Source organism: Conger conger, chromosome 12 (assembly GCF_963514075.1).
Source record: "Conger conger chromosome 12, fConCon1.1, whole genome shotgun sequence".
Taxonomy (NCBI): domain Eukaryota; kingdom Metazoa; phylum Chordata; class Actinopteri; order Anguilliformes; family Congridae; genus Conger; species Conger conger.
In genome coordinates this window covers 22,575,559-22,598,768 of record NC_083771.1, presented here as the reverse complement: position 1 = coordinate 22,598,768, position 23,210 = coordinate 22,575,559, and the positions used below count along the sequence as shown (strand labels likewise).

The following is a 23,210-nucleotide window of genomic DNA, read 5'->3' as shown; positions in this document are numbered from 1 at the left end:
TCTGAATTACTGTATAACCCATTCATTTATATGCATAACAACCCTGCCTGATCACTGACCTACTGAGCTCATTAGTATGCACAGCAGATTTCTGACACAGTTTTGATGCCATGTCAGACAACTTGTTTTATCTTTATAATAAACTAAATGGATGGGTCTTGATAATGTTCTTTTGTCAACATAAGATTTTATGCATGTGTGTTGCACATACACCTGTTTATGTTAGCACCTTTATCAGCACTGAATGCGCTGGTTCTTGTTAAGAGTTGCTTGAGACAGTCCAATGGCATGCGTCTGTTGAGCAAAACCGACGCATTTTACAACGCCAACCCCGCCTCCAGAGCCGTGTTCTCTCCCAGTGTTATATCGAGTCAGCCTCCACGCCTATCCTACCGTGTGCCTGTACTGTAAATACTTCTTCCTAAATCTTCCCAGGGTTTCTCCTCGGTCTCTCCGTCGGTCTGTGGTCGAGGGCTGGGAGTCTGGGTCTGTGCCCCTGCCCAGCCGAGTGTCCGAAAGCCGCCCCCTGCCCCCCCGCCCCCTGCCCCCTGCCCCTCACTGCGAGATCCCAGCCAGGCTGTCCTTCAGTTTGCGGGTAACGCTGGGCAGCAGGTTGACATGTTCGTCCACACAGCCGCCCACACACTTCTCCATCAGGCTCCGCACGGCCGCCTCCTTGGCCCCCGAGTCGAACAGGTCCTTGGCCTTGTCGTTGCAGTGCATGGTGCAGCGGGTCAGACGGTCCTACGGAAGAGGGAGAGACAGACACCGAGGTGAGTGCTCTGACCATTTTCCACTCTTAACGCTTTTTGGAAATCTGTTGTAACTTAGTTCTCTTCAACCTGTTTATTTCTTCATTACAGGAAGAAAAAAAGCTATGATGCAAAATCAACAGAAATCGCATGCGTCTCCTAACTGCGATTCACACTGTAGTCCATTTCTTCGTATTGTGCAACTAGTGAGACAGACAGAATTCATTTTAAAATTCCAGGATGTATAGTTACCAGGCTATATACTGTATCTTGGCCCTCTGTGGATATCACTCTCAGAAGCAGCTGGAACAGATCCACTAGTCTCCTTTGTTGTCATTCTATTAGTCTATACCAACGTACTCTGATTCGTGGCACTCTGTTCTACCAGTAAGGTGGCTTCATGACAAATGGTGCATTTCTGTATCATTACCCCTAAAGCGTAGGTCATGAGTATTCTCATGACGGCGACATGGCTTAGGCAGTAAGAGCAGTTGTCTGGCAGTCGGAGGGTTACCGGTTCGATCCCCCGCCCGGGCTGTGTCGAAGTGTCCCTGAGCAAGACACCTAACCCCCAAATGCTCCTGATGAGCTGGTCGGCACCTTGCATGGCAGCCAATCACCGTCGGTGTGTGAGTGTGTGTATGAATGGGTGAATGAGAAGCATCAATTGTGCAGCTCTTTGGATAAAGGCGCTATATAAATGCCAACCATTTACCATTTACCATTTCTCACCTGAAACCTCTCCAGCTCTGTGGTCACCAGGCTCTGTGCCTGTGCCAGAGGCGCGTGGCAGCGCTCGATGCACTGGTGCACCTGGGACATGGAGTCTGTTGGCCGCTCACAGCATTCAGCGCTGCACTGGAACATTCTGCCCTGAAAAGCAGTAATTGCATGCAACATTAATGTACGGCAATGTAATATAAGGCAGCATTTTCAAGTCTGCATTATAAAACCATTTTATGTGCCAATTCAGTTTGCCCAAATGCCATGTTAAATTCGACAACACGCTATGTGCCAACAACAACTAAAATGGACCAGAAATGCTTACTACATGCCACCTAATGGAACATCCTCCAAGCCTGGAGGTTGTTTCCATTCCACTACACCTCACAGCATTCTAACATTAACACTTAGTCGCCAGTCGTAACATTTAGTCCTCAAAACACTCCTTTCATCATGTGGTGGTCCGATTCTCAGAGGGGGGCTCTGCATAGGCGTTTCCTGGTTTGAATTGCTCCGTTCTCACCATAGACCAAACAATGATCTGATGCTATTTGGTTCCGTCCTGAAAAGTGGGAAGGTTTATCAGTCTGACCAGCAGAATTCACCAGGCACATAGCAGAGAGGTACAAGCCTGGCATGAAAGGCTAATGAAAATGGAAGTGGGTTCACTGTTAAAATGTTCAGAAAACGTGTATGCAATATTGCAGGGTCTGTGTTACTAGAAGGTGTGCTTATGAAGAATGCAGTTCAACGAACAACTTATTTAAGTGGAGTTCGTGCTTTTCTGACCTTTGACACATTTTAAAATCAACTCGTTACATCTGATAAAAATGCTCATGATGTATAACGTGTGTGTGGCTAAACTTACTGTTGTTATACATTATCTAGAAGGTGGGCCACGGTTTGTGTAATAAATGGTAAAACCGTCCGGAATTCGCCACGGGTGTAGGGGCTGACCTTCATGGGCGTTTTAATAGTGGATAAGACCGACGTACCGAACATGTCATGCCAAGGCAGATTGGAAAGCATTACGCGGACAGATCAGTTAAATTAGCGTTATTTCAGTTAACCACCCAGATAACACGCCTAAAACACCAGAATTGTTGCTACCTCCCTAAAGAGATATTATGTTTCATCCATGTGTAGGCACAAGCTTGTGATAAAACAAAATTCTCTATCAGGAACTCACCAACAACTCAATGGAAGCTAACAACCATTCAATTTTTCCAAGCTCAAAGAAATCCAGACAAGCAATTATCTCTCCAGCTATTCCAACTATCCATACTTACACAGCGTGACAACTTACCTGCATTTTGCGAATGTGATTCCGTTCCAAATCCTGAACCATCTCCTCTACTGCATTTTGAACCCGAGCTTGTTGCGCCTCTGCCATACCGGATCAATAAAATCAGCTAGCTTGTTATCTGATATTAAATACCACTAGCGTGCAACGCTTATATTATCCGATTCGTTTGCGTAAACCCCGCTGTAGTTCTAGAATAAGAAAACGCGTTTTTCTGTTACTATGTCAGCCTGCTACGAAACCAGATTGCTTGTGCACGCTCACTAAGGTCACCTCAAAGTCCGGAACGCATGGGATTGGGAACTGCCCGATTATACTATTCTCACTTATGTCGGCGGAATGGCGGTAGCCATTGCGTGTTCACTGCGCACGCGCATTGCATTTGGAACAGGTGATACGTCGGAATTTTGCATTTAGTGATATTACCATAGACTGTGGCGAAAGACTGCGCTTTTTCACACATAATAATACGATTTGGAAAACAAGCCGCACAAGCTGATTTGTGTCCTTGATCACATGCACAACGAAGAAAACGCAGGGTAAAGTCATGGTTAAAGTCCATGCCTCGGCGGATGAACCAATGAAAAACTATTGGGCAGTTGCCAAACGAGGTCGCAAAGATTTTACGTCAGAGCAAATTCAAAGTATGTTTGTCTGTGTGCTATAGAAAAAAAATCAGACCTCCCAAAACTTCCCAAAATGTAGCATATCTCTCCAGCTGAACATCAGTATATGAGCGGAAATATTTTTCATTTGCTGTCAAACATGAATGGGGTCCAATGGGAAAATATGCTTTTGAGCGAAAATATAGCGTTTACTTTAACACTAGGGGGCGAGCTGATATCAATGGGCGAAACTAATAGCCTATTCTATTCTATAGCCGAGTCTATTCAGAGCTCTCTTCTAAGTTGTTAGCTAATAGCTCTAAACCCCTTGGTTGAAATTCCCGGTGAAACAGAATGTAAAACTGTATGACAACCAGTAAAAAATCTAATTTAATAATAATATAGATATTTGTAAAATAACTGCATAATATTTTAACAGTCGAATACCCTGTATTCAACCTTGAATTATTTAACGCTTTAATTATTTTATTTAAAATGACACCGTTAAAAAAAGTAATGAATTCAAAAAAATCCCAGACGGGCCGGTGAGACATAAGGATTTTTTTTCTCCCGCTACTGATATTACTTCCCTTATGCATACTAGTAGGCCACTTCCCATATCATAACACAGGTGTCAGTCATGTGAAAACTGGGTCTAAGTTCAAATGACGCCTGCCTTATCGAGGTGCACACCTTAAATCATGGAAAATTTTAATTCTGAAAGACAATATATTTTCCCGGAACTTTCCTCACTTGTAAGTGCTGATTCTGTGAAGGTCAAACCATAATCTATTTTTATTTTTTCTGACTTAAGAGTACAGTACTTAGTTACTTAAGGAAAGTCAGTGAACTCACTAACAAAGAAACATGCGCACTCCACTTAGTTCCTGGACTTCCAAGAGGGTTTCCACCGGCTTCATTGGAAAACGAGCTGGCTGTCTTGAATGCTTATCTATCTATGTGTACATTGGATCTTACTTGGCTAATGTAGCCTAACAATTCGCCAGCTACTATCCTGCTGAATTATCCTTGTATGAACTCCAGTTACTTTTTCTCCGTTAAGTCAACGCTGCTTTTGTTTGTCTCTGGTGACGGTCAGTATTATTTAGAAAGACGAATGCTTTAACAAAGCTACTTAATTTTTTGTATTTTAAGTATGTACACTAACGTTGTAGTTCATGCTATACTTATAGCTTTATCGACATTAATAACATCCGCTACTAGATGGCTAGCTAGCAATTACCTTTAAGTTTCCATGTGTGTTTAGAAGCCAGCTACAGTAAACTTCAACTTAAGTTCAAGTTCGTTATGTTGCTAACTAGCTACCGTTAACTAGGCTAGTTAGCATTACGTCAAGTTTGATACTAGCGATATAGCTTAGCTAGCTGCTAGCCTGGTAACTTAACAAACTGTGAATATTAACTAACGAACGCTAGTTTTTCTTGCTTCGCAAATTAGCTAGCAAATCCCTTAACCGAGATTTCTGAAAGTCGTCTACGTTTGCTAGTTTTTGTATGTTTACCCGCTTTGCTAACTATAGCTATCTAAGTAGCTAACAGCTCTTACTAGGTTATCGTCACCACTTTCTACGACCAGCTATATCGTCCTGCTGAAAGTGACAGTCACCTGTGCTATCCTACAATGTATGCCTTTGCTCTGCCTAAAGCATACCAAGCGTTTTGCACTTTCAGGGTTTCCCACAGAAAGCGATATTACAGTAGAGGGCGAGCACCGATGCTGCTTCATGTGTTCAGTTTCTTAACGCTATGATCTTCTCTAAGTTAGTTTCTAAATCTAGTCATTGGAAGTGTGTGTCATTTGGCATTTGTAAATTATTTCGAAATAGACTTGCTGAAATTGTATTTCAATAAAGTATGAATGCTGCTGGTGGTTGTAAAAATAAAAAATGAAACATGAGTAAATATGGACATGTTTTAAGCTTTGTTTTCTCTCTATAGTAAATTCGCCGCAATAATAGGCTATTTGTTGTATTCTTTGTATAGCTGCTATTGAAATCCCACTGATGGACCATTGTAGATAAGGGGTGTGCAGTACTATCTGAAAAGGGTAGGTTTTTGGCACCTGATTCAACCAATTAGCTGAACTTTGGACACATGGTCTTCAGTCAAGCCCTTGATAAGTCCTTTACAACCACCGCCCCCCTTACTGTGCCCTTCCCCCCCCTCTAGGCCCATCCCTTCCTTTTCCACTTTCTCCCCCCTTACAGACTCTGGTGTTTCTCAACTCCTGCTCTCCCACCGCCCTACAACCTGTGCCCTTGACCCTATCCCCTCTTCTCTTCTCCAGACTATCATACCAGACATTCTCCCATTTGTCACCTCCCTTGTCAACTCCTCCCTGTCTTCCGGCTGTTTCCCAGCATCCTTCAAGAGGGCTCACATCACTCCATTGCTAAAAAAGCCTGGATCCCTCCATCATCCTGAATTACCGCCCGGTATCTCTTCTTCCTTTTCTTTCTAAAACCATAGAACGAGCTGCTTCTACTCAACTTTCTTCTTTCTTTTCTAACAACAACCTGCTAGACCCCCATCAGTCTGGCTTCAGATCGGGCCACTCGACAGAGACCGCGCTCCTCTCCGTCAGTGAGTCGCTCCATGCCGCACGAGCAGCCTCCCTCTCCTCTGTCCTCATTCTTCTAGATCTCTCTGCTGCCTTCGACACTGTGGATCACTCCATCCTCCTGTCCGCCCTGTCAGCAACGGGCATCTGTGGCACAGCCCTGGACTGGATTGAGTCCTACCTCTTACGTCACTCCTTCCAGGTTGCCTGGGCTGGTACGGTATCGACACCTCGGCCCCTTGCCACAGGAGTTCCCCAGGGCTCAGTCCTAGGCCCGCTTCTTTTTTCTCTTTACACTCGTTCCCTTGGCCCTGTGATCACTGCACATAGGCTATCCTACCACTGCTATGCGGATGATACCCAACTCTTCATCTCGTTCCCACCATCTGATACACAGGTTTCTGCCCGTATCTCTGCTTGCCTGAGTGACATCCAGAGCTGGATGGATAACCGCTATCTAAAGCTCAACCCAGGCAAGACTGAAATGATATTCATCCCTGCTAATACCTCTCCCCACCTGGATCTCTCCATTTCCCTCGGGGATACCACACTCACGCCATCACCCAGTGCAAGGAACCTCGGCGTGGTGATGGACAGCAGACTGTCCCTTTCCGAGAACATTGCGGCGGTGACCCGGTCATGCAGGTTCTTCCTATACAACATACGGAGAATCCGCCCCTTTCTCACCCCCTACTCAACCCAGCTCCTGGTCCAAGCGATGGTTCTGTCCTGCCTGGACTACTGCAATTCCCTCTTGGCTGGCCTCCCAGCGTCCGCCATCAGACCCCTCCAACTTATCCAGAATGCAGCAGCTCGTCTGGTCTTCAACCTTCCCAAATACTCACACGTCACCCCCCTGCTTACTTCCCTCCACTGGCTGCCTGTCATGGCTCGCATCAAATTCAAAACATTGGTGCTAGCCTTCCAAGCAGTTAAGGGGTCTTCCCCAGTTTACCTACAAAAAATAATCAGACCCTACACCCCTGCCAGACCTCTTCGTTCAGCCTCCACAGGCCGCTTGGCACCTCCCCCTCTCTGAACCTCCACCTCACACTCACGACTACTGTCTGTTCTGGCTCCACGGTGGTGGAACGAACTCCCCGTTGAGGTCAGAACTGTAGAATCTCTCCCCACCTTCAAGCGCAAACTGAAGACGCACCTCTTCAAGCAGCACCTCTCCCCATCCCTCCCTACCTCCCTGTGAACCTTAATTGTTGTCTTTGTGATTTACGTAGTGTTTCGGTATTTTTAGTTGGCTAGGTAAGCAGTATTTGGATAGTTAAGTTTGGTCACTTTTGCTTTGTTGTTTGTTGATTTGTTGATTGAAAATCTTTAAAAAAAAAAATAGGCCCTGGTCCTTATCTTTGTTGTACGGGTAGCAATTGAAATTGTACTTCCCTCTAGGGTCTTTCAGCGCACTTAGCCCTGGTTATGGGTATGCACTTTGTTGTACGTCGCTCTGGATAAGAGCGTCTGCCAAATGCTAATAATGTAATGTAAGTATAATCACGTGTCTTAGTGCTGAGTGCTGTACAAAAACCTGCATCCTCCCCAGACCTGGGTATGTAATTGTTTGGGATTCAAATGCCTTACTGACCTTGTCGGGTGTGATGGAACCTATGAAATACTCTTCAAAAAGTGCAAACCCTGCCTTCTGGTCCTCCTGGTTGGCTCAAGTGCACCAGGCAAGATCAGTCAAGCACAGAAAAGTATTTGAATCCAAAACAATTACACATTTGACCCAGGTCTGATCTGGCCCTTTCAGGATAAGATTATACACGTCTGTTCGAGAGGGATTTGTGTTTTCAGATTTTTCTGCTTTTACCTGTTTTCACAGATGCCTATACTTTTTAAATGAGTGGCATGCCTAACCCAGGATGATGTTGCGAACACTGCCAGCCAGAACGCTCCTGTTCTTGGGGCTGTGTCTGACCGGGCGTCGAGGCCTGGCTTCAGCCCCTGAGCTCAGAGAAAATCCTAAGAAAATAGGTAATCTGAAGCCCGTCACTAAAGTTTTCTGTCCTTTCTGTGAGCTAGTGAGGTTTGTGACTGTACATTACCATCTGTGTTTGTGTATTTTATTTTATAACTTTCATTTTATTGTATTAGATAATGTTCCACTGAACATCCCATAACACGACACATAATATGATGTAGACACAAAAAATAATAAATGCCTAACAACAAGGGAAATTAATTGGCCTGCTTATTTGTGGCGGGTGAATATTCTGTTGGGTGAAGGTCTCTGGCTATTGGGCGGCAGTGTAGCATGCTGTTTAGGGAACTGTGCTTGTTCCTCGGGGGTTGCCGTATCGAATCCCAGCTGTGGCAGAACCGCTGTGCCCTTGAGCCTTGACTTGCTTCAGCTGTATATACTTGAACTGAAATCCATGTAAGTCGCCCTGGATGAGAGGGCCTGCTGGATGTGACGTGGTCCTGTCACTTCCTGTTCCTCAGCGGTGGTAGGGGGCGGCATCGGGGGCACCGCCACGGCTTACTTCCTGCGGCAGGAGTTCGGGGCGGGGGTGAAGATTGACCTGTTCGAGCCCGGGACTGTGGGAGGGCGCCTGGCCACGGAGGAGATCGGGGGGGCGGAGTACGAGGTGGGGGGGAGCATCATACATCCCCTCAACCTGCACATGAAGCACTTTTTGGAAAGGCTGGGTATGAGATCTAAAGCGGCAGCATTATGTCTAACTAACATATTGGCCGTGGGGTCCCTGTGTGTGCTGGTTTGTATTTCAGCCGATCACTTCAAATATTCAGTTAAGAGGCCAAACCTCTTTATTCAGGGATCATTTTCCATATGGAAAATTCATAATTATTATGAATCATTAATATTTTAATTGCTCATTGCAAATCAGGGTGTGCAGTTTTAACCAAAACAAGCATACACAGGGGGTCCAATTTGATAATGCCTTCTGTAAATGTAATTGCCATCAAAAATGTAACAAAAAATTATGATCAATTGAAATTTGGCATACTATGTAGTCACAATAATAAGTAAACCTTCCCAGAAGCACTCTTTCTGCTCCTTCTTTCCTGTCCCACACCCAGGCCTGTCCCAGCGAAAGGACGTCCCCTCCAAAATGGCCATTTTCGACGGGGAGCAGCTGATCTTCCATGAGAGCGACTGGTTCATCGTCAACTTCCTGCGCCTACTCTGGCGATATGGATTCAACTTCCTGCGCATGCAGATGTGGGTGGAGGGCATTTTGGACAAATTTATGAGGTACATTTTAAAACAACACCTTGCTGGTTGGAAATGTGGTCGCTTTGAGTTTTATAGTGGAGTTCCTATGGACAATGTGCCTGTAAGGGCAGCCTAGAAATACTGGGTGATTGGTGGTGCCTTTTCAAGCAAATCAAAGACCATTAAAAGAACTGTCAACACCCCTACAAAAGGGTTGACCTTGGAGAGTACATTCCCATGATGCATTGCTGCTTTGTAAACACATTTAAAATGGCAGAATGCTAAATTGAACCAGGCACTGGTCTAATAATTTCCTACTCTCTGTATTTTGTTTTCTTTTCCATTGGAAGTGCTCTTTAAACGCTGGATAGCGTGCGTATCAGGTGTGTAACTTCATCACCCAGAGACCGAGTTGGGGTCAGTTTTATTTCAATTCAATTGAAAAATTTATTTTGAATTCTGAATTCAATATTTTCATTTTCCATTTCATTTCCAGAATTGACTGAATTGAAATTGAACTGATGGTCTGGTCAGAGCATGTTGTAAAGGGACCATCTATATCAGAGATCACCAACCCTGGTCCTGGAGAGCTACTGGGTCTGCTGGTTTTTTGTTGAGACCCAGGTAACCAGGTGAGGTGAGTTGTGTAATCAGCTGCTCTAATTGATTAATTAAGTGCAGAGAACAGCGAAAAACCAGGAGACCCAGTAGCTCTCCAGGACCAGGATTGGAGACCACTAATCTATATGGACTGGCTGCATATTCATTTGAACACACTTGTGGTCCATCCAGGCATTTGTTTATGCCTTTGCCTTGAAGGGGGAGAGGCCTTGCATGCCCATGAATCCACCCTGTTCATTTCTGCCTCTGTTTCACTATTCCCCCTCACCCTCAGGATCTACCAGTTCCAGCAGTTTGGCTACTCCTTCTCTAGCGTGGAAGGGCTCCTCCATGCAATGGGCGGGGATAGTTTCCTCCTCCTAGCCAATCAGACGCTGGAGGAGGCCATGCTGAGGGCGGGTTTCTCACAGAGCTTCCTGAACGAGGTCGTGGTGCCCGTGACCCGGGTCAACTACGGCCAGAGCGTCCGCATCAACGGATTCGTGGGTACGGCCAGAGGCTTCATATGACTGGGGGATAGGACACTATACACAGTTCCAGAAGAATGGTTAAACCAGCGAAGTGAAGATCAGATGCAGCAAGAATAGGAGGATACATAAAGAAAAGAACAGGCCAGTCAGCCATTGTGTGCTTCTCATTTACCTGCAGATTTGAGCAACCAGCTGCCAGTTCAGGTGTGTGGCACAGTGTAGAAATGCAGTGGTTTATCAAGTTCCATTTTAGCAATGACAATATACATTTGTCAGAGTATTGTAAGAAGCATGGAATGTTCCATCAATGTTAAATTTAAAGACCTTTGAAACTAATTCCATTTAGTGAATTAATCATCAGCTCAGATTCTGAAAATGTGTGGGTACAGTCAACAACTGATCTTCCAACATGGGGCATACCCAATAATTAGTTAATTTTGACGAGGCCCAAGTTTGGTGATTGCACTGATTTTAAGAACTTTGGCAAAACTATTGCCGATGACTTGAGACAAAGCCAAAAATGGTCCAGATACTGGCCAGTGCTACTGCTACAGTACATCTAAGTAGGAGAGATCAGGCCTGCGCGCTTGTCCCTTCATTACCAATATCCATCTGCTAATAAAACACTGTCTGTGCTAACGTGTATGCAAATTACTAATGCACAGATATCAATGGTGATATCAGTTGATATCTGTGTATTCGTCACTCATTGTACTTCACTGTGTGTCCATGAAAATGAGTTTAATCACATGAATATGGTACTGGGGTACAGATGACTCTGTTTGTGGTCCCCAGGGGCGGTCTCTCTGGCGGGGGCAGATTCTGGCCTGTGGGCAGTAGATGGCGGTAATAAGAGGGTTTGCTCTGGACTGCTGTACCACAGTAAGGCTGAGCTAATACCAGCACGGGTTACTGCCATCACCACCAAACAGCGGCCCATGAAGACTGGTAAGGGAACAGAACGGCCAAACTCTTCCGACTGCAGTGCTGAGGGTATACTCATGAAGTATCTCAGAGTAGAGGCACTGATTGAGGATCAGGTTTTTACATCCTTATGCTAACCTGCTCCTAACCCATTATGAACTTAAAGGAAAAACGGATCCAATATCAGCATCCGTATTAATAAAGGGTCTCAGATTTAGTCCTTATCTAAGAGCAGTTAGAGTCTCTATCCTGAGACTAATTACATTACATTACATTAATGGCATTTGGCAGACGCTCTTATCCAGAGCGACGTACAACAAAGTGCATACCCATAACCAGGGATAAGTGCGCTGAAAGACCCTAGAGGGAAGTACAATTTGAACTGCTACCTGCACAACAAAGATAAGGACCAGGGCCTATTTGATTGAAGCAAACAAACAACGCAAAAGTATGACCAAACCCCTTAACTAGCCAAACACTGCTTACCTAACCAAACTAAAAATACTGATACACAAAAAAGTTAATCACAGAAAGACAACAATTAAGGTTCATAGGGAGGGACGGGGAGAGGTGCTTGAAGAGGTGCGTCTTCAGTTTGCACTTGAAGGTGGGAAGAGATTCTACAGTTCTGACCTCAACGGGGAGTTTGTTCCACCACCGTGGAGCCAGAACAGACAGTAGTCGTGAGCGTGAGGTGGAAGTTCGGAGAGGGGGAGGTGCCAAGTGGCCTGTGGAGGCTGAACGAAGAGGTCTGGCAGGGGTGTAGGGTCTGATGATTTTTTGTAGGTAAGCTGGGGAAGACCCCTTAACTGCTTGGAAGGCTAGCACCAATGTTTTGAATTTGCTGCGAGCCATGACAGGCAGCCAGTGGTGGGAAGTAAGCAGGGGGTGACATGTTAGTATTTGGGAAGGTTGAAGACCAGACGAGCTGCTGCATTCTGGATAAGTTGGAGGGGTCTGATGGCGGACGCTGGGAGGCCAGCCAGGAGGGAATTGCCCATATCCCCTAGGGAAATGGAGAGATCCAGATGGGGAGAGGTAATGGCAGGGATGATTATCATTTCAGTCTTACCTGGGTTGAGCTTTAGATGGTGGTTGTCCATCCAGCTATGCATGGATGGACAAAATGTTTTCTTGTCGTCACCCCTTTGGCTTTGTCTCCACCCCCCACCCCCCCTTCTGCTGTAGGGGGCATGGTCTCTCTGTATGAAGTCAGCTACATTGGGGATTCTGGCTCTGCTCACTCTCTCTATGACATCGTGATAGTTGCCGCACCCCTCCACCCGGGCCTCTCCCAGATCGCCTTCCAAGGCTTCAGCCCGCCCATCCCCTCCCACTTCCCCGGCCGCTACCACCAGGTAGCGGTCACCCTGGTGCACGGCCTCCTCAACACCTCCTTCCTGGGAGTCACTGACCCCCCCTCAGAGTTCCGGGTGTCCGACGTCCTGACCATGGAGTACCAGGACGCCTTCATCAGCAGCCTGAGTTCCCTGGACCCGGTACAGATCCCCTCCGGCTACTCCCGCCCAGCCGCCAGCGTCTCCAACGTATGGAAGATCTTCTCGCCCCGGCCTCTGAGCGAGGCCCAGCTCTCCGCCATGTTCCTGTCCCGTGACACCGTGTGGGGGAAGCAGTGGCTGGCGTACCCCTCGTACGACCGGCCCCTCAGGAGGACTCCCCCGTTCGTCCTGCACGATCGCCTGTACTACCTGGGCGCGGTGGAGTGGGCGGCCAGCGCCATGGAGATGAGCGCCATCTCCGCCCGGAACGTGGTTCTCCTGGCGCACCACCGCTGGCACGGCCAGAAGACAAAAATCGACCAGGAGGACCTGCACGCCCGGCTCAGGAGCGAGCTGTAGGGAGGGACCCGGAGAACAGAAACAGGGGTTGAACATTGAGAGGTCCTCTGATTGGGCCATGGTGGACCCCTCTGTGGAAACAGTCTTTTGTTAAGGTACATGACTGGGACCCGGAATGTTGATGGCTCAAGCCCCGGTGTAGCCACGATAAGATCCGTGCAGCTGTTGGGCCCTTGAGCGAGGCCCTTAACCCCACAATGCTCCAGGGGGCCTTGTCTCTTGCTTAGTCTAATCAACTGTAAGTTGCTTTGGATAAGAGCATCAGCTAAATAATGTAATGTTTCAAACATAATTACTACAGGGATTTAGATAGGTAGTTTCAGTTTTATTTATCCCTGGGGCTCTAAAACTACAGTTCTGACTTTAGATTTAGAATTAGAGCCCTACACACGGGGGTTTGAGGGGCGGGCCCTAGATCTAGAATGCTCTGTAAAGTGGTGGCATGCTTCTGCAATCATGCTCCTGTCTGCTATTCTTGTATTTGTTAATTACATTAATTTCTGATGTAACAACATGGGTATTATGGTGCTAACTGACCAGGATTTAGGTAGATGGGGTATTTGTTTGGGCTAGTGCCTTTATTATTAGCAACCCACATTTTTTAAGGGAATTTTTTTCAAGATGGATGGATGGGTTGGTCAAGAGCACGGTTCAATTAAGAGATCTACTGTATGTAACATTGAAATGATGGACAACTATCATGATCTGAATGGCTAACTGTAATAGAATGGAAGGGTAGAATTTCTAAATGTGTGTAACCGGGACGCCGCATTTTGTTAAATTATGGTGTTATGGAGATTGAGACGGAATGGGTTTAGGTTCTTGTCGATGAAAAAGCATTCACAGGACTTTGGTGTAAAATGTTGTCATTTTCTCTGAAATTCTTATTTTAATGAGTGAAAGGAAGGTAATTTTGGCGTGAATCGCAGTGGTCGTTATGGAATAATGAAAGGTGCGTGTGGTACATTTACATTTGCGTAAAGGGGAATGAATGTGCTTTCATGGCAGGGCTTATTGGTTGAAGGGAATTTAGCGTACTGTACGTGCGACAGGCTCTGCCTTAAACGAATTGAGCCTTCCAGTGATCCCTGTGTTTCTCAGGTCAATAATGCACTGAACTGATGATACTAAATCCTTTCCTAAGAAAAGCACAAAAACAGTACCAGCCTTAATGTGTATTGTGTTATTGAAATAAACCTTTCTCAAAATAAAACTGTTCGCAAAAAACAATTTGATTATAACATTGGCTTTTTGTATTGAACTGTGTTGAGTGTTGATGTTCTAGAGTCGAGTCCCGTTTGCTTTGAAATGTAACAATTAATTTGAATAATACATTTCAACCTGCACCTGAATTGCAAACTTGCATGTATGTACACCTGCATTTATAGAAGGCAATTGTAAAAGGACATTTTGCTTTTTGAGTCTGAATCCCACCTCAACGACGCTACCACGTTGCCTCCTGGGAATTAAACACCACAGTATACTGAATGAGAACCATACTAAAATTTGAAGGCTGAAGGTTGATTCACATTGTAAATACCACCTGGTAAATATCGTGTGCCAAAGTACGTGTTTTGATGATGTCATTTCCATTTATGAACATTGAATATTTCTCATTTAGGATATTTAAAGTGGTATTAAATTGATTGATGATTATCAGTTTTAACTGAATATGAATTGTAGGCTAAAGAAGTTTGAGCAGGAAAGCCATGAAATCCCGACGCCCCGGGACGGAGGGAACTCCTTTATTTAGTAATACTGAGATTAAACACCATCATTCATAGCACCATCTAGCGTTTACGCACAGTATAATTGGCGGAAGTGCGGCTGCGTGCGCGTGTTGGCGCTTTTCAGACGCCCCAGTGTCATGGATACACAATGCGGGGATCTCTCTGCTCTAAGTATCTCTGACAAGTATCCCGCTACAGCTTCCGCGGAGCCAGTTCACAGTGCGGACACATTGCAGGGAGAGGGGGAGGACAATGAGGGTGGATTTGGGGAATTATCCGAGTTGCCTATTGAAATAAATGAAAGGCGTCCTACTTGTTTACGGTGTGGGTAAGTCGAACGTGCTTCATTTGCAGCGTGCAGCTCTCGGTACTTTTTAGCTTTATGTTTTACGTGAACGAGGCTGTGTCTCAAGACTGCGATAACTACTAACAGTTAACACAACGTCAATTGTAGACATCTGTGCAGGTAGTGCTTCTGCGTTTTGACCGTGGAGAAAGTTAAATGACGTTGGAAGCGAGTGATATTCAATACAGGAAACCGGTGCGTTGCGTGCCGCACTGTTTACGGATGTTGTTTCAGCACGTACAGTGGACGTCGTCGTGCGTTACGTTGTTCGTTCCCAAACGTTTTCAAAGTATTTGCCAGTGGATGATAATATTTTGTCGTTTTCTAGGTTATAATGGTGGACGCACCATTCCGGTGGACCGGAAATCAGTTTATTTTCTGTTAGAAATATGTACGACTAATAAGGGGCCAGCTTACGAGTTATTAGTTTCGCCAATTGATATGAAGTCGCCCCCTAGTGATAGCTATATTTTTGCTCAAAAAGCCAATTTTCCCATTGGACTCCATTCATTTTTGACCGCAAATTAAAAATATTTCTGCCCAAGCGTTTTTCATTGGTTCATCCGCCGAGGCACGTAATTTAACCTGCGTTTTCTTCCTTGTGACCGAGGACACAAATTAGCAGGTGCGAATGAGTAAGACTGCTGCCCTGTGTGGCAGAATCTTTTCCCCATTGGTGTGTATTGGCGTCGCTGTCTCTATATTATACACTCAGTGAACACTTTATCAGGTAGACCTGTACACCAGCTTGTTAATGCAAATGATTAATCAGCCAATCATGTGGCAGCAACTAAGTAAATCAAAGCATCCAGATGTGGTCAGTAGGTTCAACTGTTTTTCAGAGCAAATGTCAGAATGGGCAAGAAATGTGATCTAAGTGACTTTGTGGAATGATTGCTGGTGGCAGACGGGTTTGTTTGAGTGTCTCAGACGCTGCAGCAGTTCTGTGGTCAGAAGCACATTGTTAATGAGAGATGTCAGAGGAGAATGGCCAGACTGGTCAAAGCTGACCGGAAGGTGACAGTAACACAAACAACCACTGATTACAACAGTGGCGTGCAGAAGAGCATCTCTGAACACACAGCACATTCAAATCTTTAAGTGGATAGGCTACAGCTGCAGAAAACTAAAAAATGTCTAATAAATACCTAATAAAGTGCTCACTGAGTGTATACTGTAAGGCAACCCTACAGTGTCCCTAAGTAACATGGAATGCATGAATCCATGGATATCAAAATATTTCACTTGACTATTGTAGATCCCGATTTGGATAAAAAATTTTATGTGGGTGAATTTTAGGAGCTTTGAATCTTATTGGTAATTAATAAAAACATTTATGCTACCTCAGATACCGTAGCTCAGCTGACCTTCTGGCTAACCAGAAAGCTATTTAACATGCCTGAAAGATGTGACATTCTGGATTGCTCGGTGTTCCTAACAGTGTCATTGTGACCGTGTTTGCTGGGAGTTCCTAACAGTGTCATTGTGACCGTGTTTGTTCATCTCTCCTCTCCAGTCGCCCACAGAAGGTGTGCCTGTGTCCCTTTCTGCCAGTGCGCCCCCTGGAGGTGTCCACAAGCCTCTACATCGTACAGCACCCTGCAGAAGTGAGTTGGGTTGTGGGAACTGCAGAAAAGTGCACAAGGTTGGGACTGGAAATATTGATGCACTTTTGCACAATTTCAGTTAATCGAATGCAAAACTGTGCTGCTGTGGGTCCATAAAATGCAAAACTGAAGTGCACTGTGGCGTAGACAGACAGTTTGGTTGATGCTGTTCGCCATGCATAAATTGAACAAATGAAGTTCATGACTGTAGATGTGCTTTCAATTTTATGGACACCAAACCAGTACATGGAATATCCTATGTTTAAACAATTGCTGCCATTTGCTGATAACTGCAGTGTGTGTTCTCTGTGAAATGTAAAGGCGATACCACTATGAGGCGTTGGCATCTGTCCATTCTAAACATGCCAGAAATGTGGTAAAGATTTTTGGTAACATTTTGATGCTTTGTGGAACTTGTGTGATTTACAGTACATTTGTTTTCCACTCGATATAGTTGATAGGCTTATTTCCTTCCCATGTTTGATATGGAGAGGTTGAATGCTTACACGGTTCTGTGTCTGTCTTCGGCCCTCTTTAATCGGTCTTCAGCCAACTTCTGTTCTTTGGTGCTTTCATTTTCAGGAGAGTCGAGTCCTGCGCACCGTCCCTCTGCTAGCAGCCTGTCTTCCTCCTGACAAATGCAAGGTTTTTGTTGGAAGGCGATTTAATGAGGAGAGGTGAGTGTCATGATAAAGGAGTATCAAATTTTAGTGAAAGGATTTCTCATTGAGACGATTCAAAGCTTACATATCATTTCATAAAATGTCCCAACAGTAAATGAAAGATATGAGAATACAGTATGTGAATAAACTAAAATCAAACATTTTGAAACTTTCCTCGTTCTTTGGTTTGCGGCACATTTTCTGTGGCCTAATTCCAGGCAGTGAAAGAGTTTGGAATGTGTCAGGTTATTTTACTCCTGAGCTATGAACGGCCCATATAACAAAGCGTGTAAGGATAAGAAGTGTGTAAACAAGGAAACGGGCTTCTGCGACATTGCCGCAACGGTAAAACTGAATTTCTGCAAATTCGTTACTCATTAAGTTATTCATTTGAATTGCACACATTTAAATAAGTTCATTTGCCACAACAAAAGAAACGAGCGCAGTCAGAAGCTGCTCGGCGTCCATGTTTGGCGGGTGTGTGTCTTTGGATCGATGGCTCTTCTCCGTGACAGGAACCCCGAGCTGGCGGCCGTGTGTCAGGACCCCAGGACCCTGGTCCTGTACCCGGGCTCAGAGGCACAGAACCTGGAGGACCTGGACCTGGACCTTACGGCCGCTGCCCACAACGTCGTTATCATCGACGGCACGTGGAGCCAGGCCAAGGACATGTTCCACAGGAACCCGCTCTTCCGTCTGCCCAAGCAGGTGGCTCAGCCCTGGTCTTACTTTGCCTTTATCTGTGAAAAAACGTAATTGTTTTGCATTCAAGTACTTTTCTGTGCTCAATTGATCTTGCCTGGTGCGATTCAGCCAACCAAGAGGACCAGAAGGCGGGATTGCACTTTTTGAGAGTATTTCATAGGTTCCAATACACCTGACAACATCAGTAAAGCTTAGAAAAGGATTTGAGTCCAAAACAATTATGCATTTGACCCATGTCTGCCAGAGAAGGAGTTAATTGCCAAAAGGTTAAGCATCCTGCATTCCTAAATGTTTTCCTTCCACAGAACACTTTCTGAATGTAAATATTCATTACATACCACTCTCAAAGCAAGTGATGCTTCAACAGTAGGCCTGAATGTCCTTTCAGGGTTTTAATGAAGCAATATGCATTTTAATTACAAGAATTTTGTAATAGAAAATATTATGTGACTACTCACCATCCCCATCTTCAACAGAGTCAGAGTCTGATTCTAGAAAAAACACAAGAGTAAGAATCCATTCTCATGCATTTCCAGATTTTACTGAAATATTGTTCACCCTCTCTGATTGACATTTGCGAAATCCGTTTATACTGTAGGTAACCTCATCTGTGTGCGGAGGGACTCCCTGAAGGACAGTCAGTATTCCTGTTGCTGCATTTGCATGATCATCTCATGGTTTCATTATCTGTAATGTGCAATGACTCAGTAACAGTAGAAAGAAAGTACAGGGTATAGCTAAACAGAAATATGAAATCAGTGCGGTACTAATCGCTGAAAGTTTGGGCATCTGGTCACGGAAAAGAAACCATTTGTTGCTCTTTTTGAGAGTATTCCATAGGTTCTAGTACACCAGATGAGCTCAGTAAAGCATTGAAATGTATTTGAATCCAAAACAATTATATATTTGACCCTGCTCTGTTTTCACTTAACAAAATCAGCAGCCAGTTCAGACCCAAAAAACAGGCGCGGTGAACTAACTGCAGTGAGCTGCATCAGGTGCTGAATAACAAAACAAACCTTTCACTCTTCAGGACCAGGTGTGCTGACCCTGGTGGCATATCTCCAGCTTTAAACACACCATTTTAACTTGAAAATGGTTGAAGTCACATTGTTCCCCTAATACACTGGTGCCAATCCATTTTGGGATTTGTTTATTTGGTCTGGCATTATTCATACAGTCTGCATGTGGTGGGCTGCTGTGGTCTGGTACAGGAATGAACCAGCGCTGGTTTGGCCACAGGTAGAAAGTTTGGCCAGAATAACTTACTGGGGCAGAAGCCAGCACACACATCAGCCCTCCACTTGTGCCCCACTGTTTTATGACTATATCGGGGGCTAACCAACATGGACCGGATTTGGCGAAAAACCATTTCAGATTTTCATTGTGTGTGTCATAGGCACTTGTGTGTGTGTGTGTGTGTGTGTATGTGTGTGTGTGTGTGTGTTTACGGGCCTTCATTGTGTTTCAGGTGCAGCTGAATAGCACTGTCTCCAGTCAGTATGTGATTAGGACTCAGCCGACCAACATGTGCCTGTCCACTCTGGAGTGTGCGGCCGTCACCCTGGCAATAATGGAGAAAAACAAAGCCATCGAGGAGGTGCGTCATTGTAAATTTGCTGTTTATAAATCCAAGGGAACAAAACTGCTGAATGTATGTTCTCACAAACCTCATTAGTCCTAAGAAGTTGGGTCCATGTATGTAAATATTGCATGTACATATATGAAGATCTCAAATGATTCCTGCCATGTGTCTGTGTGCGTGCATGTCTGTGTATGTCTTTATGCCCGTATGCCCTGTGTTTGTCTTTGGGTGTGTGTGTGTGTGGTGTGTGTGTATGCTGTGTGTTTACCTGTGTGTGTGTGTATGGTGTGTGTTTACCTGTGTGTGTGCGTGTATGGTGTGTGTTTACCTGTGTGTGCGTATAGTGTGTGGTTACCTGTGTGTGTGCGTATGGTGTGTGTATACCTGTGTGTGCGTATGGTGTGTGTTTACCTGTGTGTATGCGTATGGTGTGTGTTTACCTGTGTGTGCGTATAGTGTGTGTTTACCTGTGTGTGCGTATGGTGTGTGTTTACCTGTGTGTGCGTATAGTGTGTGTTTACCTGTGTGTGCGTATGGTGTGTGTTTACCTGTGTGTGTGTATGGTGTGTGTTTACCTGTGTGTGTGCATATGGCGTGTTTACCTGTGTGTGTGTATGGTGTGTGTTTACCTGTGTGTGCGTATAGTGTGTGTTTACCTGTGTGTGTGCGTATGGTGTGTGTTTACCTGTGTGTTTGCTCTCCCCAGGTGCTGCTACGGCCCCTGCAGGCCCTCTGCTCCTTCCAGCTGCAGCACGGGGCCCAGGTGCACCACAGTAAGGAGCACCTTCTGCGGAACGGCCTGTACCACAAGCCCCTGCCAAAAAACAAGCGTAAGATCAAGAGGATGGAGCGCCTTGTCACCAATCACAACATTTAGGGCCGGGAGGGGCCCCTCTCCGCACTGCTGCCGTGTGACTGTGGGAACCTGCCGGCTCCCATCATCGCTGTGATCCAGTAATTACAGCTTTTCACCAAGCAAAACAAACAACACCCAGACAGACCCTAATGCAGGGCCATTACCGCCGTTCACACGACATGGATACACTCAAGACAATACACTCAGAGGTTTTAATTAAGGGGGGACTCAAAAAGCCAAAAATCACTATTTATTGTTGCTGCCTCTCCTTAGGAGTAATCTCTCGTTTCTAATGTGTCAGATGTAGTATTTTAACCCACAAAAAAAATAAACACCCCCCAAACAATGATGTCACATGGGTATAATGCCTCCCTGAACCCCCCCCCCCCCCCCCATTGTGAAGAATGGTTATCGAAAACTAAAGACTTAACATCTTTTTTTAAACATAGTTTTTTTGTGTGTGAAATGGGGAAAACGATAGACTTTGTACCAGTGCACAATGTTCTCCAGTTCAAAAGACAACATGCAAATAAGCAGAGGAGTTCTGTCCCAGTGACATTCATTCAAATGGTTTTTCCAGGTACAGGTGGCAGATTTGGTTTTGACCTGTGAAATACAGGTCATGCCAGTTACACTGGGGGCACGATGGAACATTCAAATTCAGATTTTGTGGTGGTGCTCACCCAAAGAACTGTGCCTGTAGAGCAGGAAATGAGGAGAGAGAGAGATGTTTCTTGTTTTTTTAGCAGAATAAAAAATTCCTTAAAACTACTATTGGAATCTGTGAAGTTTAAGCTTAAAGTATGTTTTGAAATAACATGGCACATTGAACATGCCTGGGGTTACTCACTTTCACCAAAAATGATTTAGAGAATTTCACAAGAATTAGCACTTGTAAGGATAAGCTAATGTGGGTGATGGAAGTTTTGGGCCACAGGATGGCAATGTGAAACTTCTGAACTTCTGGAAAAAAAAAAAAAGAAAAAAAAAGAAAAAAAAAAAAAAACCTTTAACCAATACCCTGGCTATGGACAGCTTTTCACAGACACAATGCCATTCCTGTAGGACAAGTCTCCTCTCAAAATCTGTTTTATTTATTTAATATATCAACTACATTAAGAGTTAAGCAGAACAATAGCTAATCTGCCCGTTCATTAGTTGGCAAGGTATCCAAATCAAAGGTATTTCCATGTAGATGTAAATGGCAAGTAAGTGGGAATATAAAATAAAATTAGCCAAGAAACCAGGCCTGAATCTCCCCAAAAGTAAGCCATTGAAGTAAGAAAAACACTGAGACATTAGCGAGAATAAGCTCCATAATTGGATGAAATCTTGGGAGGAACCTGGTGATAGAGGGAGGGGGATTCCATCCTCCGCTGGCCAGTCTGGTGTAATAGTTAAGATGGAATGAGTGGTAAGAGATATGGGGGGGGGGGGGGGAAACCCCCAGGAGGAGGAGAAGAGGATTTGGCACTACATGGTTATGAGATTAACTGTTGCATACTATGTATCCGCATCAGTTGGATAAGCACCAGTGTGCTGTGCTATGGCAGCCTATCTAAAAGGTGAAAACTAGGAGAGTATACAACACCCATGAGAGATCAGAGATCAGACAGTACCCCAACCCAGCACAGAACGGCCAACCTCAGCGTGACAACGGCAGTCAGCTCACCTGACATTACAGCTGTATGGTCCTGATTTACCATTCCCAGACATAATTAACAAAAGGATTGACTAAAGAGCTACGTTTTGAGCCTTGACTTAAAGAGAGAGTATTTCTGAAGCCTGAACGTGTAAAGGAAGATTATTCCGTAAGACAGGGGCTCGGTATGAGAAGGCTGTCTCTCCCATTGTCATAGTAGATATATTTGGAATTGTCCAATAGTCAGTACCTTGTGAGTGTAGAGTAGAACACATGTAACCTAAGATATTCTGCAGCCAAACCATTTAAAGCCTTATATGTACGTATGTTAGGAGTATAATTTTATTGTCAATTGTCAAATTAACAGGAAATCGATGATGCCAATAAATTGCAGCAGTTTGAGGTTGTTTGAAATAAATCTATACATTACATTACATTATTGGCATTTGGCAGATGCTCTTATCCAGAGCGATGTACAGTTGATTAGACTTAGCAGGAGACAATCCTCCCCTGGAGCAATGCAGGGATAAGGGACTTGCTCAAGGGCCCAACGGCCGTGCAGATCTTATTGTGGCTACACCGGGGATCAAACCACTGACCTTGCATGTCCCAGTCATGTACCTCAACTACTACGCTACAGGCCACCCTAATAAATGACCATAAATGACCATAATCATTTAATCACAAAAATGTGGTTACTTTCAACCATGACTGAGCAACACATTCAACCCAAGAATGAAATTCAGTAAACCTGAATCTTTCCCCCGACTGAATGAAGTGTAAGGATATGCTGAGAAAGGGGCGGGTGGTTTGCTTTCTTTGTAACAACGATAATTTAAAAAATCAGAAATACTGGTATTCAATACTATTGTTATTAAATGCTCAAGGGCCCAACGGCTGTGCAGATCTTATTGTGGCTACACCCGGGATCAAACCACCGACCTTGCATGTCCCAGTCATGTACCTTAACTACTACGCTACAGGCCACCCTAATAAATGACCATAAATTACCATAATCATTTAATCACAAAATTGTGGTTACTTTCA

The 23,210-nt window shown here is 44.8% G+C and overlaps 3 protein-coding genes across 5 annotated transcripts; 2 read left to right on the top strand and 1 right to left on the bottom strand.

Moving 5' to 3' along the window:
- Nucleotides 1–548: 548 nt before the first annotated feature.
- Nucleotides 549–3,308, bottom strand: fam136a (family with sequence similarity 136 member A). The gene is made up of 3 exons (XM_061263308.1): nucleotides 2,782–3,308; nucleotides 1,485–1,625; nucleotides 549–744 (listed from the first exon to the last, which is right to left on the bottom strand). Exons 1-3 carry the CDS (start codon nucleotides 2,866–2,868, stop codon nucleotides 556–558), a joined length of 417 nt encoding a protein of 138 aa, XP_061119292.1. The 5' UTR covers nucleotides 2,869–3,308; the 3' UTR covers nucleotides 549–555.
- A 694-nt stretch (nucleotides 3,309–4,002) lies between these two features.
- On the top strand, nucleotides 4,003–14,260 carry pcyox1 (prenylcysteine oxidase 1). 3 transcript variants are annotated; one of them, XM_061262445.1, is made up of 7 exons: nucleotides 4,003–4,138; nucleotides 7,801–7,952; nucleotides 8,421–8,627; nucleotides 9,021–9,195; nucleotides 10,052–10,263; nucleotides 11,043–11,195; nucleotides 12,360–14,260. In XM_061262445.1, the coding sequence occupies exons 2-7, from the start codon at nucleotides 7,841–7,843 to the stop codon at nucleotides 13,028–13,030; spliced, it is 1,530 nt and encodes a 509-aa protein (XP_061118429.1). In that variant the 5' UTR covers nucleotides 4,003–4,138; nucleotides 7,801–7,840; the 3' UTR covers nucleotides 13,031–14,260. The 3 variants fall into 3 exon arrangements, with proteins under 3 accessions (XP_061118429.1, XP_061118430.1, XP_061118428.1); XM_061262446.1 differs by lacking the exon at nucleotides 4,003–4,138 and adding an exon at nucleotides 4,187–4,414; XM_061262444.1 differs by lacking the exon at nucleotides 4,003–4,138 and adding an exon at nucleotides 4,190–4,477.
- A 624-nt stretch (nucleotides 14,261–14,884) lies between these two features.
- dtwd2 (DTW domain containing 2) lies at nucleotides 14,885–21,292 on the top strand. Its single transcript, XM_061262448.1, has 6 exons — nucleotides 14,885–15,088; nucleotides 16,623–16,713; nucleotides 17,296–17,390; nucleotides 17,891–18,083; nucleotides 19,552–19,680; nucleotides 20,372–21,292. Exons 1-6 carry the CDS (start codon nucleotides 14,898–14,900, stop codon nucleotides 20,540–20,542), a joined length of 870 nt encoding a protein of 289 aa, XP_061118432.1. The 5' UTR covers nucleotides 14,885–14,897; the 3' UTR covers nucleotides 20,543–21,292.
- Nucleotides 21,293–23,210: the final 1,918 nt, after the last annotated feature.